Source organism: Pseudophryne corroboree, chromosome 3 (genome assembly GCF_028390025.1).
Source record: "Pseudophryne corroboree isolate aPseCor3 chromosome 3, aPseCor3.hap2, whole genome shotgun sequence".
Classification (NCBI taxonomy): domain Eukaryota; kingdom Metazoa; phylum Chordata; class Amphibia; order Anura; family Myobatrachidae; genus Pseudophryne; species Pseudophryne corroboree.
In genome coordinates, this window is record NC_086446.1 from 362,873,287 (window position 1) to 362,892,343 (window position 19,057).

Genomic DNA, 19,057 nt, shown 5'->3' on the forward strand with positions numbered 1-19,057 from the left:
AAATCACTGTTGAATCATATTTTCAGAGCATATAAAGCAGTCATCCTGGACCACTGGCGATCCAAGAGAGACTCTTCTATGACTGAGTAGTGTGTGTGGCTTCCTCACTATATGTCCATGGATGACCTCATGTTGACCTTGACAAGTAAACTCCAAGATTTTACAGCAGTTTGGTCCCCATGACTCTTAGTTAAGGAGTCTGACCTTTATCAGTCATTTCACCAAAAGACGTGAAGGGATCATCCTGGCCATTTGTGTTTGCCTTTCCTGAGAACGCTGTGCCATGAAACTTAATTGAGGGTTTCTTCTTAAATCTAGACGTTAGGTATACAAACTTCAATCCCCAGCATATGGGTTTGCCTCCCACCTCCCCCTTTCCCCCCCGGCTTCCTGTCTTTCTCTCTTCATTTGTCTTTGTTTTACAGTATGTATTCTCAATTTAAAAACAATGGGGTAAATGTATTATAACGGCACATATCACGCTGCTATAACACTTCCTGCTTTGCCTCACTACTGAGGTGAAGCAGGAAGGGACATCGACAAGATGTATCAACATCTTGTCTGCCAAAGCGGAGGAGCCAAAGCTTCCCCCTCCGGCGATGTCCCCCTTAGCTGAGAGCTGATGCACTGTGTCTCCTTTCCGGCTAGCTCCTCTGCGCATGCACGGGATCTTGCTACTCATGCAAGATCCCCCGCGCTGTCAGGAGCCGGCACCCGCCACAGCTCTGTCCCTGCTGTGGTATATGGGAATTGCCACCTGCAGCTGTCGAAATTGAAAGCTGCAGGCATTGGAAAAGTCAGCGATGCTGACCGTTCATACATTGCCCGCGCATATCGGCCTGCTGTCTTATAGATAGCAACGCTGATATGGACAGAGGCACACTCCGCAGCAATTATACATGGGGGGAAGCGGTATAACACACATAACGTGCACTAATATCGCTTCTGCCCCATACTGACTGTTTATACATTTACCCAAATATGTGAAATTTAGTCACAACAACTGCCAATGCCTTCCATGTGATCTGCTGTGTTTTCTACAGTCTACAGTTTCTAAAACAGTATTGACTTGTCCATTTTTCTCCATTGTTGGTTTTCAGTAAATATAAATTGCAAATAAATAAATAACAATTATTTCAATAAATTAAAATAATAATACAATGATATACAATAGCATGGACTGGGAATATCAAATCTAAACTAAATTATAAAACCAAAGACTAAATGGACAAAAACAACAATAAAAAAACAAAAAACTGAGGAAAAACTGATACATTATTACAATAGCTCTTTTTGCAGATACGTAGATAACTTATCATCTCCATGAACACAATCAAAACATTGATCATTAGTTGTGCATCTGCAGGTCACTAGATTGCTGGTATTGCATCCGCACATCACTAGATTGCTGGTATTGCATCTGTAGATCACTAGATTGCTGGTATTGCATCTGTAGATCACTAGATTGTTGGTCTTGCATCTACAGATCACTAGATTGTTGGTCTTGCATCTACAGATCACTAGATTGCTGGTATTGCATCTGCAGATCACTAGATTGCTGGTATTGCATCTGTAGATCACTAGATTGTTGGTCTTGCATCTACAGATCACTAGATTGCTGGTATTGCATCTGTAGATCACTAGATTGTTGGTCTTGCATCTACAGATCACTAGATTGCTGGTATTGCATCTGTAGATCACTAGATTGCTGGTATTGCATCTGTAGATCACTAGATTGTTGGTCTTGCATCTACAGATCACTAGATTGCTGGTATTGCATTTGAAGATCGCTAGATGTGGTTAAGGTGTCCTGTGGGGAAGGGCGAACAAATCTTACATTTTAGTGGGTTTATAGTAAGACCCAATGATAAGATACAAGTATATTGTCAAAATAACAGAAAAGTACATGAAAGCAGTGATATGGGTACAAATGTTACTGGCTATATAATAGCCCATTCTAATATCTGCTCATTCTATATATCTGTTCATGTCTATAGCAGCAATCCTTATTCAGCTCCTGTCCAATGCTTAATGAGTCCTGCCATCTTGTGGACATGCAGTGCCATATCATCACACTTCGATTATTCATTGTAGGAATACATAAGTCCAGAATATGAATCCTTTTATTGCAATAGCGTCACAGGACTTTGGGAGTAATTCGCTAGCTGCCGTTGTTCGCAGCGCAGCAATTAGGCTAAAAATTGGCATTTCTGTGCATGCATATGCACCGCAATGCGCAGGCACGTCGTACGGGTACAATGAGCATCGTGGGTTTGCACAGGATCTAACGAAGATTCCAGTTGCACGGCCGAATGCAAGAAGATTGACATGAAGTGGGCGTTTCTGGGTGGCAACTGACCGTTTTCAGGAAATGCTTAGAAAAACGCAGGTGTGTCTGGAAAAACGCAGGCGTGGCTGGGCGAACACTGTGTGACATCAAAAGCCGTCTCTCCATCGTTAGAATCACCGCACACGAACAGTAACTAAAGGTCTGGTCTAGTTTTGCACAAAAAGATTTTGCAGGCGATCTGCTGCACAAGCGTTCGCACTTCTGCAAAGCAAAAATATACTCCCCAGTGGGCGGCGACAATGCATTTGCACGGCTGCTAAAAACTGCTAGCGAGTGATCAACTCAGAATGACCCCCTTTATGCATGGGTTTACACTATACAAATGTTTTATAGAATGCGGGGTGAACGATGTCTGGATGCATGCTAATTGAGCCTCCCACTGGATTCATTTTACAGCATTGTTCTATTCCGGAATTCTATTAAGATTAATCATCAAACAATTGTGGGACCTCACTGGATAATAATCATTACTGAGTCATTTTACAAGGTTATTGGAATCAGTATCACAAAACATCTTGAAATTTACAACCATTTTATGCCAATTAATTGAAGATATTGCTGTGCAGTCTGTTGTTTAATCAGATTCATTTATCTTGCTAACAGTTATTATGTGGTTTTATTTATATGCTGTGCGTTGTACTATTAATATCTGTGCTCCTATTGGTGGTTATTAAATGACCATTGTTTGGGTTGCATTTACTACTATAGCTATTCATGTTTTTAAATTAGGAGCTGCAATAATATGACACATCAATTTTCATTCTATTGTTTAGTTTCAGTTTCCTAGTTATCTGATTTTAGTCATTATTTAACCTCTTAATGGGCTAATATTTTTACCAAAAACCATTCAGAAACTGTAGTTTATTTATGATTAAATTAGGTTAAGAACTTCTATACAACACAGTTTTATTTTTATATATATATATATATATATATATATATATATATATATAAAAAAAATTTCAATGCATTGTGCACCTTGAAAAAAATGCCTGTGAGGCATTGAAACGTCGGAATTTTGCACTATCGTGGTCATTCCGAGTTGTTCGCTCGTTGCCGATTTTCGCTATGCTGCGATTTGTTGCTAAATGCGCATGCGCATGGTACGCAGGGCGCATGCGCATAGTTATTTAACTAAAAACTTAGCAGTTTTGCTGTTGTTCGTGTGGCGCTTTTCAGTCGCACTGCTGATCGGTCAGTGATTGACACGAAAGGGGCGTTTCTGGGTGGTAACTGAGCGTTTTCCGGGAGTGTGCTAAAAAACGCAGGCGTGTCAGGTAAAAACGCTGGAGTGTCTGGAGAAACGGGGGAGTGGCTGGCTGAACGCAGGGCGTGTTTGTAACGTCAAACCAGGAACTAAACGGACCGAGCTGATCGCAATCTAGGAGTAGGTCTGGAGCTACTCAGAAACTGCAAGAAAATATTTAGTATCAATTCTGCTACTCTTTCGTTCGCTATTCTGCTAAGCTAAGATACACTCCCAGAGCTCGGCGGCCTAGCGTTTTCAATGCTGCTAAAAGCAGCTAGCGAGCGAACAACTCGGAATGAGGGCCCATGTTTTTTTCACTTGTAATGCACTTTTTCTTCTATCGAGTTATAAAAGCTTGATTTATACTAAATCCGGGGAGTGCCGCCTGGTTCCTATCCTAGGAAATGACTTGCTGGTCTTATCCAGGGAACCACCTATTATTTGTGCATCTACTCTTATGAGGGCACCCCGGTAGTAGCTGTTCTAACAGAGAGTGCCTGCTATGCTCCCACTTCTATTTTATATGTATATATACATATATATATATATATTTATATATATATTTATATATATATATATATATATATTTATATATATATATATATCCAAGGAAGTCCTGCACTCACATCTGTGTAGGGTCAACAGTGGGGTGCACCCAGTAGAATCCACACGATTAGGGTGGGTCCACAAATTTACCCTTAGTTCCAGTTTCCTGGGGGGCACTCTCCTTCACAAATAAAGTCCAATCAGAATCTCTAAGGTCATAGTCGGCTTTATTGGGTCGACGTTTCGGCTCAACAACGAGAGCCTTTATCAAGACAAGCCATACACGTTTTCATATTTTGATAATGAGTTAAACAGTCATAACTAGAACTAAATAGTTCAACAGTGTGACACTGTAGTGGAACAGACGAGTACACCAGCACATAAGTCTTCACACATGATTTCAGGAAGAATAATCCATAAAGGAACACAACAGTCAAAAATCCCTCACTAGAGGATAGTAATGATCGTCAGTTCAGTGTGACAGTCATGTGTGATACAATTGCCAGGTTTTAATTTTTAAGACTCTGTGATAGTGTAGGACCTGCCAGAAGGTGGGGTACCTTGGTGATTGGTTTGCAGGCTTCTGTGCATTGGCCAATTCACTAACTAAACCCCCATCATTTATTTATTGATGTTGTGAGGATAAGTGAGTTTGCTATGGTGAGTGCTGAATTTTCTGTTTGTATATATTTAAGTAGGTGGCCATGGGCTACATGCACCCCATCCTATGAGTGGTGAGTGCAGACATTGCACCCCGCTTCTGGGGTGGCGAGTGCTGTGGTTTTATATTTGTTTTATATATATATATATATATATATATATATATATATATATATATAGTAAATTAAAGAAGGCTGCGGCACTCGAGGTCTTGTCAAAAAGTTAGTTATAATTGAAACATCAAAGTCAATACATCGACGTTTCGGGGATTTTAACCCCTTTTTCAAGATGTGTAGAAGCGAGTGCCGCAGCCTTCTTTAATTTACTATTGATTCCGTTACTGGAGGCACCGGGGCAGATCTTACATTACAAACAGAGTGCCGGGCTGAATTTCAACATATATATATATATATATATATATATATGGAATGCAGACACTCGGCACTTCTCACAACACAAACTGAATTCAACTTGCCTGGTGCCTTCTTAAGTATCAATGTACAATACAGATAATTTGTGGAAGTAGCACTCAATATCTTATCTTTATAATATGCAGGTCATCATCCTGTTATTAATCAACTTTTCGTTTTATTCAAACTTTCGTCAGGCATAAACGAAGGTTGGAATAAACCAAAACATTGCTTAATAACAGGATGATGACCTGCTTATTATAAAGAGAAGTAATTGAGATCATTCTGAGAGTTACAGCTGCTGCAAGATTATCTTCCAGCTGTTGCTCTCTGGGCATTTCTGACTGGTCGCATCAGATGCAACCATGGGCCTAATTCAGATCTGATCGCAGCAGCAAATTTGTTAGCAGTTGGGCAAAACCATGTGCACTGCAGGTGGGGCAGATATAACATGTGCAGAGAGAGTAATGGGCCCTGCACACTGGGCGATAATACTAAAAGATATGAATGATCTCGTACATTAATGAACGGGATACCGTTCATATCTTTCAGTGTGGAAGCACCAGTGATGAACGATGCGCGGCCCCGTGCTCATTCATCGCTGGAGCCCCGTCACTTGCGCATGCAAGCCAATATGGACGATCTCGTCCATATTTGCCTGCACTGCTATGGAACCAGGTGACCGGGGGAGTGAAGAAACTTCATTTCCCCCGTCACTGCACACCCGCCTTCGGGCAGCTCGGCGGCGGATCTGTCAGTGTGTAGGTCCCATTAGATTTGGGTGTGATGTGTTCAATCTGAAATCTAAATTGCAGTGTAAAAATAAAGCAGCCAGTATTTACCCTGCACAGAAACAAAATAACCCACCCAAATCTAACTCTCTCTGCAAATGTTATATCTGCCACAAATGCAGTGCACATGGGGCCTAATTCTGAGTTGCTCGCAGCAGCAATTTTGTTAGCAGTTGGGCAAAACCATGTGCACTGCAGGAGGGGCAGATATAACATGTGCAGAGAGAGTTAGATTTGGGTGGGGTGTATTCAAACCGAAATCTAAATTGCAATGTAAAAATAAAGCAGCCAGTATTTACCCTGCACAGAAACAAAATAACCTACCCAAATCTAACTCTCTCTGCACATGTTATATCTGACCCCCTGCAGTGTACATGGTTTTGCCCAGTTGCTAACAAACTTGCTGCTGCGATCAACTCAGAATTACCCCCATGAGTTTGCCCAACTGCTAACAAATGTGCTGCTGCAATCAGATCTGAATTACCCCCCATGTCCGGGAAAGCACAGCCTGGTGTGGTCGCATCTGATGCAACCATGCCAGGCAAGTGGTTAAATAGCCTATATAAATTAAGTTTCTATTTAAATTAATTAACATGTTAAACTGTTGTTTCAGACATCATTATTTTAACCCAAACAAGAAAACCAGTGAAGACAAAACTATACTGTGATATTTTGATGGAATTTTTTTTTTCCAGGAATCTCCACTGTGCCAGAAATTTCATACATATGAACTTATTTGTGTCTTTCATCATACGTGGTGCAGCCGTGTTCATTAAAGATGCTGTTCTGTTTGCCGATGAGGATGTTGACCATTGTACTATGTCTACGGTAAAAGGCTATAATATTTGCAAAACTTGTGACATGGCTAATCCTGTACAGAGAATACCTTGTAAAAGTGGATTGACCTACATGATTCTTCCTTTTACAGACGAGCTGTAAGGCAGCAGTGGCTTTTTTCCAATACTCTGTCCTTGCTAACTTCTCATGGCTGCTGGTGGAGGGAATGTATCTACACACACTGCTCACCCTGACATTTACCTCACAAAGAAGATATTTTTGGTGGTATATAGTCATTGGTTGGGGTAAGTGCTAACAAATATATACAATACGTTTTAAAGCTACATTAACCTTTTCCAGTACAGCTCCTGTGACATAGACTGGAGAATATTTACTAAATGTGCACTCAAATAGCTCAATTGGGGATATGTGTGTGTTTGTGTGGGGGGGGGAGGGGGGGTTCAAGGGTCAAGGGTTAGGCCAGTATCCCATTTTAGGTGTTGTTTGGTCACTATGGCTTACTCATTCCTGTAAGTAGTCAATGTAAAAGATTCAGACTATTAAATGAAAATGGTTGATAGGTTGTTATGGGTGAATGCAAGCTCGGTCCTCAAGGCACTCTAACGGTCCAGTTTTTAAGAATATCCATGGTTGAGCACAGATGATTAAATCAAATTGACTGAGGTACTAATTTTGTCACCTGTGCCCAAGCATGGTTATCCTTAAAACCCGTACTGTTAGGGTTTCTTGAGGACTGAGTTTCGGAACCTCTGGGTTTTATACACATTTTAGTAAATTATATCCACTGTTCTTGTTTACAGAAAGCTACCCAGTGGAAAGATGAATGGATGTGATCTCTTATAAATATCCCATATTATTTAGCTATTTCATCAATAGTTCAGCAATAATCTTTTTCAGTGAGCTTCCCTTTTTTATTTTCCAGATTTATTTGACATTTTTTTTAAATAAATATTCTCTTACCCTGGACTCATTGGGTGGTATTCAATTATTTTCACCCCCCTTTCACACCCATTCTGTTTCTGCTGAAGGACGTGGGATAATAATTTTAGCTTGCTACCCCTGGGGTAGCGAGGGCGCCCAACCCTTTGCCCAGCTAAACACGATAACTATGGGCGCAATATGTGTGATAACGGTGATCACTTTAGAAAGGAGATTGGGCGTGATATATCATTTGAATACCGCCCATTTGGTCAATCCAATTGGGAGCAAGTTGGGTCCTGTGAGCCATTCTACTTGCAAACTCAGACTGCAAACTTCATTTGCAATCGAATGACAAACCCACATTGCTTTTTCAGAGGAAAATCATGTTTTTCTGTACACATCACTTTGAGCATTAATAATGTCACAGCTGGTACTATGTACAATATGGGTAAAAACAAGCGTGGGCATATGTCTTTTATGTTTTGTTTCAAAATGTCTTTGTCTAGTGCTATCATGACAGTTTAAGGCTATAAATTGCCTAGCTGGATGAGGCTCACAAGCCTGCCCTATATATATGTTCCCCTCTTTATCAGTGAGTACAGTTAACTGCAATGTAATGGTGTGCTGAACATATATGCTAGTGTAGGCACTTGCAGAAAAGTTGGGTCTCATAAGCAAATGCAGGGGAGCTTTCTGGTTGCCCGGAAAACCCCCTCCTCTTGGCAAGTGGCCCAAATTATGACAACAATAGCACTGGCATATAATACTATTACCAGAGCTGCCGCCACATCATGCAGTTTAAGAGACAGAGCAGAGCTGCTGCAATTGTCCAGTGTGTGTGTGGCTCCTCAGTCAGTAGCTACCAATATAAAGAGACAGGAGCCTTACCATGAGGTGGGAGAATGTGTGCTTAGAAAATGCAGTACAGGTTCTATTTTTTTATTTTATTATTATGGTGTGTTTAACCTTTTCCTGACCACTTATTTATATTATTTAAATATGTTTGTAACAACCTATACCCTAGACCAGTGATGGGAACCTTTGGCACTCTAGCTGAACTACATATCCCAGCATGCCCTGCAACAGTTTTAGCATAGCCAAGGAGCAAAACTGTAGCAGGGCATGCTGGTATGTGTAGTTCAACAACAGATGGAGTGCCAAAGGTTCCCCATCACTGCCCTAGACAATGTGCAGTGTTTAATATTAATACGGTATTACATACAGTATCCAGTGTATAAAAAGACCAATGTTTTCATTAATGTCCAAGGTCATTACTAGGTTCTTTTACCAGTCTCCCAGACTCCTGAACTTGGTCCAACGTTACTGCAGATTGGGAGATTGTGGATTGCATTTGGAAACCTCCCTCTAGAAATCCTCTAGAAATCCTGCGTTTGCCACTGGGTCCCTTGACATGGGCTGCAAGCAGAGCCGGCCTTAGCTATAGGCAGATTAGGCATTTGCCTAGAGCATCCAAGCATGTCTAGGGGCATCCAAGTGTGTCCTTGCAGTATCTCATGCTGGGAGGGACAGTCTGCAAACTATCTTTTACTTTCTAAATGTATTCAATCAGTACTTGTATACACTGCTGTTTACATTTGTCAAATAGAATGCAGACAGTCCCTTGAACTCCCTCCGACATGCTTGAATGACCCTGACTTGTAAGATATCAGACAGCAGAAGCCCAGTAACTGCAATTCCTGGACCTGTGACATTTTCACTGACTATATAAGGTTATTACTGTATGGCTCCTTATGATACCACATGTGTATTTTGGAATACTGCTCCACATAAATCTGACATCACCTACACTGCTTGTGCATATGGGGGAGTGGGACCCTGCTATCCTGTGTCCCTGATCCCTGTGCAAACCCCAGGTGTCTGCAGGTATATAACATATAAGTTCTTCCCACACTTTATTTCTCAGTCAGTCCATGCTGTAAAATTCCCCTGCCATCCAGCACCGTAACATGGTCTGTAAGCTGCGTTGTGCTATTTCTATATGAAACATCAGTGCAGCGTGACTTTCAGATGTGTCAGACTGGATAGCAGAGCATATCGCTCCTGCAGTATAAAATAAAGGGCATGCAGTTGCCGGGAGTAACATACACCAGCAAACACACTGAACAGTAAAGAGAATGGACAGTTGCTACATGTTTGATACTGGTCATTTTGTATAACCAGCAAGTATGGCAGTATCTGGACTTTGCTGCCATCTGTGTCCAACCAACAAGCTAAAATAAAGGGTGAGGCTTGCAAAGGACAGCATACCCAGTGAGGTCACATCTCTTGAATGGGTGCCCCTTTATGGGGTGCGAGCGCAAGCACTCACCCATCCTGCCACCCCCATCTCACAAAACACAGTCATGGATCTAGTGAGCTGCATGGGCGCACACACTGACTGCAAGCACACTAGCAAGCAAAAGTAAGTTTTATAAACAAAAAAGCTACTAGCATTACTAATATGGGGCATATGTGTAAGGTGCATTATTGTGTGGAATTATGTGTATTATGGGCATTACTAATGTGGTTCATATGTGTAAGGTGCATTATTGTGTGGAATTTGATGTATTATGGGCATTACTAATATGGGGCATATGTGTAAGGTGCATTACTGTGTGGAATTATGTGTATTATGGGCATTACTGTGGGGCATTATGCAGGGATCAACTGGCCCACAGGGGCACAGGGTAACCCCCCCCCCCGGTGGGCCCCACTGCCTGAGTGTTGCTGGGTCAGATGCAGAACTAGCGGCAGTGCTAGGGGGAACCAGCTAAAATTTTGCCTAGGGCATCAAATTGGCTAGGGCCGGCTCTCGCTGCAATCATAAATGTTTTGATCAAAATATGACAAAACCCCCTCTATTTTATTTGCTACATACACAGATATGTAGTCTTATTGTTAGCACTGATAGCAAAGGTCTCTTTGTTTTGTACTGCTTACACATGGATTTTTCTCTGTACACCATCGAAAAATCCCAGCTGATTGGATTGGTCCGTCTATGGCAATTGAATATGACCGTATAAGTGTTTATTCTAACTTTTTACAAAATGGCATTGAAACACATACATTTTTCTGTACCACAAAATACTAGAAATACTTTTATGAAAAACACTTGCTGCTATCATTTTTTCCACTATTAATAACAAGTGCAAAAATCACCAATTTGACACCTTTTGAAAATCCTCCAGTACCAATTTTTTTAGGGTCCAGGGTGGTTTCCCCTCTTTTTCTTGCACTTTTCCCAGCTCCCTTTTTTGTAGAAAAGTTGCCAACCTCGCCATGGGTACTCTGAATTAGCATTTCTAATTGGATCTCGCTTATCTCAGTTTTTAAAAACTGTAATTTAAAATAGTCCAAAATAAAGAAGAATAAACAACTAATTAAACTGAAATGGGAGACAAAATGATGTTAGCAAAATCACAAAAATCTGTGCATAAACTGACAATCTTGAATGACAAAAAAATAAACATGTACATTTTAATAACAAAGTCCTGTTTTTCTGAAGCTGCCCTCAGTCATGATACCAGGTAATATAAGGGCTTTACCTAGGCTGAGCATATTTTCCCTTTTACCTGGGATGCTCATGGATTACACAGGTTCTGTGGCTGTCTGACTACAAGCCTGCATTTCAGCTGGTTTTAAGCAGCCACAGAACCTGTGTAATTCATGAGTGTCCCAGGTTAAAAGGATAATATGGTCAACCTACTTTACCTCATCTTTAAGCTTTGAGCAATCTCCACTGTGTTAAAATAGAATAGGTTAGGAGACTAATGTATTGTTAGAGCTATGGATCACAAACAGTTTAAGAAGTTCTCTTTCAGCATCTGCCTTCTCTGCTTACCAATGTGCCTGCATTTATGCAATGTATGCGTGTTTCATGAAACAAACTTACTTTGGCAAACTATAAAAGGGTTGCAAATACATCTATTTTTTTATTATTGCATGCCAGGTAAATAGTGGCTGCTTTTGTGTGTAGTCACATTTTTATTGTTACAAAGCAATTTAGATTTGAGTTTGGGCAAACTCTTATCAAATCTTAATCTCTTTGCACATTTTAAATCTGCCCTTCCTGCATTGCAACATGGACTCAAACCCATCTCCTGTGGCATTGTAGTCAGACACTCTATCCATTGAGCTATCTGCCCTTGCATAGAAAGGTAGAGAATTCTAACTATTTAAAGCTTACTTTGTGAAAAAATAATCAGCATTGCAGCTGAGCAGATCTATGTAGTGTGTGGCTACAAGGGATTGGATGTGTGGCTGCACACTACATTGATCTGCTCAATTGCAATGCTGATTTTTTTTTTTTTTTTATAAAGTACCAGTAGCTTAATACTGTTAGGAAACTCATAGCTTTTATGCAGGATCAAATAGCTCAATGAGTAGGGTGTTTGACTGGAATGGCAGTATGTTATTTAACCAAAGGTATTGTCAGGGCCAGAATAACAAAAGGGTGGATGAAGCTCCAGCTCCAGTAATCCACATAAAAATAGATCCATTATCATGACAGTATGATGATAACAAGTCGCCAAGCTGGCCACATGGTCAAACATAAATCATACGTATTAAAATTATATTTCTAGTTTTCTAACAAAATTCTGTAATTTTTTATGTATTTTGGGAGACATTGGGACTGATAGTATAGCAGTATACACACTCACAAGGTACTGACCACACCCATGCAGCACTGATCACACCCATTCAGCACTGGTCACAGCTCCTCCCCTTCTCAGTATAGGTCCGTAAAACAATTTCAGCCCCAGGCCCATGTGGCCCTTAATCTGGCCATGGGTATTATAACTGAATAACAACGAGCCCTCAAGTTAAGTGCATGAATATATATATATATATATATATATATATGCAAATGAACAAGAAGAGGCGGCACTCAGCAGGCTTATGAAAAACTTCAAAGTGATATATTCAGTGCAGTCAACGTTTCGGGGACCACCTCCCCGTCTTCTTTGGTCCTGAAGACGGGGAGGTGGTCCCCGAAACGTTGACTGCACTGAATATATCACTTTGAAGTTTTTCATAAGCCTGCTGAGTGCCGCCTCTTCTTGTTCATTTGCATGTATACTAAGGGTCTCGTCCCTGAGGAGGGCACCGGAGCAAGTTACACCCATTATTTGGGGAGGCCACGAGTGCCAGAGTACTGTTTGTTTATATATATATATATATATATATATATATATACTTATGTTATTCACATACATTTATAGAACACTACAAGAAAATTAAGGGACGGGGTGTCATAGCAAGGGCTTTCTCTGGAATCAATTTTGTAACACCCCTTCCCTACTTCCCTACGAGGGCATGAGCCTTATGTTCCTAATGGAAAAATGGGGGGGGGGGGGGGGCACCAATTTTCTTTCTGGCACAGGACACCAAAAAGTCTAATTACAGCTTTGCCTTTAATAGCTCCTACAGGTGCAACCACTACTTAGACAGTTCTCAGGCTGCAGACATCCATTTCTATGCATATTGATCAGTGCTTAACCTGAATTTTCTTCCCATTAAGTAGTATCTGAGAGTTTCTAATGCCCACTTTATTGACAATGTTTCTCTCTCAAAGAGTGGCTTAGTTTATTTCATGTACATTTAGCTTTCTGCTTAAGTAAATAAGAGGATGTTCTTCACCCTCTTTGTTCTGGGACAGGACTACACCTATCCCTACTTCCTATGCATCAGTTTCCACCACAAATTCCCTTTTAAAGTCAGGTGTCATCAAAACTGGTTGGGGACACAGTACTCCCTTCAACTCCTGAAAAGCCTTTTCTGCTTTAGGATTCCATTTAATAATAACTTTCTGTTTGCCCTTGGTAAGATCTGTCAGAGTTACAGCAGTGGTGGCAAAATTGGGTATAAACCTTCTATAATACCCCATGACTAAGTCAGTGACTATGTCATGTTTAATGACTGTTATTTTACCCGATATGTCTGAAAACAAAACTCTATTAGCCTCCTGCTGTTGAACAATTGAGAGGGTTTTAGATACTGTTAAAAGGCACTAAGTTTACTGGAAGGATGGCAGATATAGCCAATCTATTCTTCCAATGCTTAATAAGATTTACATGGTAGATCTGTTTTGGCTTTCTTTTCCTGGGCTGGTATACTGATTTCAAAGGGTCTTTGCCAGTTAGCCAAAAGTTTACTTTCTACTTTGGGAACCAAAAGAAGCACTCTGTCCCCAGGAACAAATATGTGCAACTGGGCATTGGGACTGTATACCCTCTGCTGAGCCTGTTGGGCCTTTTCCAAGTGCTCTCTCACTATAGGTACCACCGCAGCCATTCTTTCCTGCATCTGAGACAAATTCTTAATTACATTTTTATAAGGACTAGATTGCCATTCCTATCTTTCTTTTGCAATGCCCAGCAATCCCCTGAGGTGTCTCCCATACAACAAATAAAAAGATGAAAACCCCATGGAAGATTGGGTAACCTCTCTAATGGCCAGCAGAATATAACGTATTAAATATTTCCAATCTCTTCCATCTTTATCCACCACTTTCTTCAGCATGTTTTTTAAAGTTTTGTTAAGCCTCTCCACTAAACCATCAGTCTGGGGGTGATACACAGAGGTTCCGAACTGAGTAAATTTAAACAGACGGAATAATTCTTTCATGATCAGTCAGGATTTCCTTATGTATTCCTTATCTGTTATACAAAGAGGTACTCATTCTCTAGTAATGGTCTTTTTAGTATTGTGCAATGGTATCACTTCCATTTATCTGGTAGCATAATCCATTATCACCAAATATATTGATTGCCCCAGGCAGAGTTTATTAAAGGTCCAACCAAATCCATGGCTATTCTCTCAAACAGAACCTCACTAATGGGTAATGGACCTTTAAAATGTGGCCTTGGAACATGGTACTGAAATTGACAGTTGTGAGGGTATGACAACCTACTACCAGGGTCTATCGGGTTTCTGTTAATTACTTTTACATTTTCTCTACCCTTTACCAGAGTAGGGTCAATTAACTGCTCCATGTCACAACTGAGGGCTGGGGCTGATGAGAGGAAGCCTCAGTTTCAGGGGCAGGGGTGTAGTGAAACCTGGGTGGTAATATGGGACTCTTGGACAAGCAGTATCCCAGCCCGAAGGCGTGACCATGACAACAGGAGTAATGTTTAAAAAGTTTATTTAAAGCACTGTTCAGGTGGTACATCAACAGCAACAAGAGATATGGTAAAAGGATATGCAATACACAGTTCCTGTGGATACAACAGAGATGCAGATGGTACTGGGTGTGGTAATAATAGGTATTCACCTAGATAGACTTAGGAGATGGAATGTCCTTAACCTACACCCAGTTGCTGAGTGGTGCAATGATGACAGGAACTGACCAGCAGATGGTTCTCTGGAAGCTGGTTGTATTGTCGGAGACGTGGATTAGTTGCTGGGTAGGCCGGACGTAATCGGCCTGAATGATGATATGAACAGAGTGTTTGATGATCCAATAAAGCTGGAGAATAGCTGGATGCACAGGAGATGCTAGAGATCGTTGAAATAGAGAAGATGGTGACAGAGCACAGATGATGGCTGGTATTCGATGACGGAGCACCAATGATTACTGGTATTCGATGGTGGAGCACCGATGATTGCTGGTATTCGATGGCGAAGCACCGATGAGGTTTGAAGACTGAACACCGCTGGAAGCACACTGCTGGAAGCTGGTGTTTGGGCACTGCCAATTGCAGCGGACAGTGTAAGGACACTGCGGAGTCAGGCTGCACCGCTTGATGTTGAACTGGTGCGGGTCTCTAGTGGAGTTGGAAGCAGGAGCTGGAATACCGGGAATAGCAAACAACCACAAGCAAGGAGACTGGTAACACTGGGTTGACAACCAAAGCACTGACAACTGCCTGGTTCAGGAACAGGACCTTTTTACCTGCAGCAGTGCAGGGATTGGATGGTCAATCAGGCAGAGTTCAGTGGTGCTGTGGATTGGTGGAGATAGCATCATGTTACTAGAACCAACATGGCTGCGCCCATACTAGCATTTGGAGCGAAATCTAGCTTGTTGCACCATGTGAGGAATTACAGTAATGGCGGCGGCGGCCGCGGAGGACAATGGATGCCAACTTGCGCAGTTGATTCACAGAGCTGGCGGCAGAGGCTGCAGCAGGCGAGAGATGCCATGCAGACTTGTTTGCGTATTTGAATTATAAGGATGGCGGCAGAGGCCGCAGCGGACAGGAGACGCCATGCAGACCCATATGAGTACTGGAAGTGCAGCAATGACGGCGGAGGCCTAGAAACGCCATTCTATCTACATGAGTTCATTGTGACAGCATCTGCGGACTGGCAGAGAGGAGATGTGAAGTGAGGATGTCAGCAGCATGACTGAGACCCGGCCATGGCAAAGATCTCAAGATCTGACATCAAGATCAGGCAGACGATCTGATTCAACATGTTCACTTCCGCAGTAACATAATACAGAGTATTATCATGTATGCAAGTCACACCAACAGTTTTCCCCCTATGGTTGAATGGGTTCACCAATTTGGCTTTGATGACAGTAACTAGGCTTCCAGAATCTAACAGAGCATGGAACTGTTCACAGATAGGGCTGCTAAATGCTGCACCACCACTTTTAAGGCCTTGCGGTATTGGTGCGGTAGCCTGCAGAGTTCATTGAAAAGAACTTTACATAGTTATATAGTTGTTGAGGTTGAAAAAAGACAAATGTCCATCTAATTCAACCTGTATTATAACATTTTTTATAATTTAAATGTTGTATCCTATTGCTTTTGATTTTCCACAAGCTCCTATTGTTGCTACTTGCACCGAGTAGCTTTCTGCTGAGCCCTGGTGGCTTTCTGCTGAGGTAGCCTGCAGCAAGGTCTTATCAGTGTCTTCCATGTTATATTTGGGTGTAGGATTGAAGCAGAATTTGGGTTCCCTAAGCATCTGCCGATGCCATGACCATGGATTTCACAGTATATGCGTTAACAAGTTGATGTTCACAAAAACAAATTGGTGTTTGTCACTTTTAACTTTAAGCATTCTTTTCTCCTATGGCTGCAATTTCAGTGTGTTGCTTGCATTCACTACCAATTGCAAGGAGAGCACCATAGGCCTTCTCCTGTGGTAGATCTGTGGTAGATGGGCATTTTCAAACACACAGCAGTTAGGAAACAGCACACCAGTCCATGGTTTTTGTGCAACCTACCCGTAGCTAGTTTTATTGTGCAGTAACAAAAACAAAAAAACACAAAACAAAACAGAAAAATAATCCTAGCCCATTTGGGCATTTACTACAGATTACATCTCTCAGAGTGGTAGGACCTTATGTCCTTTCCACAAACATAGGCATATACAGAGTGCTCACAGTCAGTAAATCACAGTGTCTCATAACAAATCTGCTGCCTGTTTCCCCAGGTAGTGAGACACTGAGCCAAAACCCTAAGACTCTTTTATTAGTCTCTTACAGATGCAACCACTAATTAGCCTGTTCTCTGGCTGAAAAACTGTAAACCTAAAATGGGCCTAAAGAGTGGCGCCCGCCTTCTCCATCCATAACCCCAGAACCATTTAACTGTATTTTACTACAGCCCAAAATTTTACAAAGTCTGTTTTGCAGAAACTAATATTTTCCTGGGGGTTTTAATCATATATGTCAGAAACCTGGGACAAATATATCTCCTGTGTACAACCTTGCCAGTGCTTTCATCACAATACTCATTAGACTCACTGGGAAAAGAGGAGCACTTATGGTATGATCTATACCATCCTCATTTTTGTCATATGTGAATACTGGTTTAGGCATGCTAACTTTATGTGAGGATATTGTAACACTGGCTCACCATAGACTAAGGTTAGGGTTATCCAAGATGGATGTTAATCCCCTGAAGTAGACTTGGGAAAACCTCATTAGGTAAATATATTTCTTACAATACCCTTTGTTTGCATTAGACATATACAGATGTGCCCCACTACAGCCTTGCTGTTTTTAGAGCATGCTGTAGTGGGACTGCGATGTGTACACAGCGTGACATAGTGTAGCATATGCATTGTAAACATCTCCTCATTAGAATTAATGGTCTCATTCACTTCAGTGTATAGCGTAGAATATGCAAACCGCGGTCTGTGTGGTCGCAGCAACAGACTAAAAGGACCCATCTGTAATACTACTACACATTCAATACCACAGTCTGGTTGTTTCAAGATAATATTATATGTAAACTAGAATTTGGGTCCCTTAAATGTAACAATTTTATTAATATACAATAAAGAATAATTTTAGATGTAAGTCAGTGATATAAATAGTACAAGCAAAAACTTTACAGTAAACGTTAATAGACAAAAAATAGGATTTTGATAACCTACCGGTAAATCCTTTTCTCCTAGTCCGTAGAGGATGCTGGGGACGACATCAAGACCATGGGGTATAGACGGGATCCGCAGGAGACATGGGCACTCTAAAGACTTTTCATTGGGTGTGAACTGGATCCTCCCTCTATGCCCCTCCTCCAGACCTCAGTTGTAGGAACTGTGCCCAGGGAGACTGACATTTCGAGGAAAGGAATTACTTAACTAGTGGTGAGATATCTACCAACTCACACCCTCAACCATGCCGCACACATGGAATTCAACATAACACACGCCAACAGGCATGAACCAATTGCAGCAACATGCTGAAACCAAGATAACACAACTTGTGTAACTGTAATAACTAAACTGCAGGTAAAGTATGCACTGGGACGGGCGCCCAGCATCCTCTACGGACTAGGAGAAAAGGATTTACCGGTAGGTTATCAAAATCCTATTTTCTCATATGTCTAAGAGGATGCTGGGGACGACATCAAGACCATGGGGTCTATACCAAAGCTCCAGTACGGGTGGGAGAGTGCGGATGACCCTGCAGCACCGATTGACCAAACTTAAGGTCCTCATCAGCCAAGGTGTCAAACTTGTAGAACTTAGCAAATGTGTTTGACCCTGACCAAGTAGCTGCTCGGCAAAGTTGTAATGCCGAGACCCCCCGGGCAGCCGCCCATGATGAGCCCACTTTCCTAGTGGAGTGGGCCTTTACCGACATCGGTAATAGCAATCCAGCCATAGTATGAGCTTGCTGAATCGTATTTCTAATCCAACGTGCAATAGTCTGCTTGGAAGCAGAACAGCCAATCTTGTTGTGATCATACAGGACAAACAGAGCCTCTGTTTTCCGTATATGAGCCGTTCTAGCAACATAGATTTTCAAAGCTCTAACCACATCTAGAGACTTTGAATCAGTGAATGTGTCCGTTACTACTGGAACCACAATAGGTTGGTTTATGTGAAAAGCAGAAACCACCTTTGGAAGAAAATGTTGGCGAGT

The 19,057-nt window shown here is 41.5% G+C and overlaps 1 protein-coding gene across 1 annotated transcript in view; it reads left to right on the forward strand.

Annotated features, from left to right (window-relative positions):
* Window positions 1-19,057, forward strand: part of LOC135057277 (vasoactive intestinal polypeptide receptor 1-like) — a 335,092-nt gene that overhangs the window by 179,623 nt on the left and 136,412 nt on the right. Inside the window, exons 9-10 of the mRNA XM_063963168.1 lie at window positions 6,702-6,834; window positions 6,935-7,088. Of these exons, the coding sequence (XP_063819238.1) occupies window positions 6,702-6,834; window positions 6,935-7,088 (287 nt within the window). The remainder of the gene's footprint in view (window positions 1-6,701; window positions 6,835-6,934; window positions 7,089-19,057) is intronic.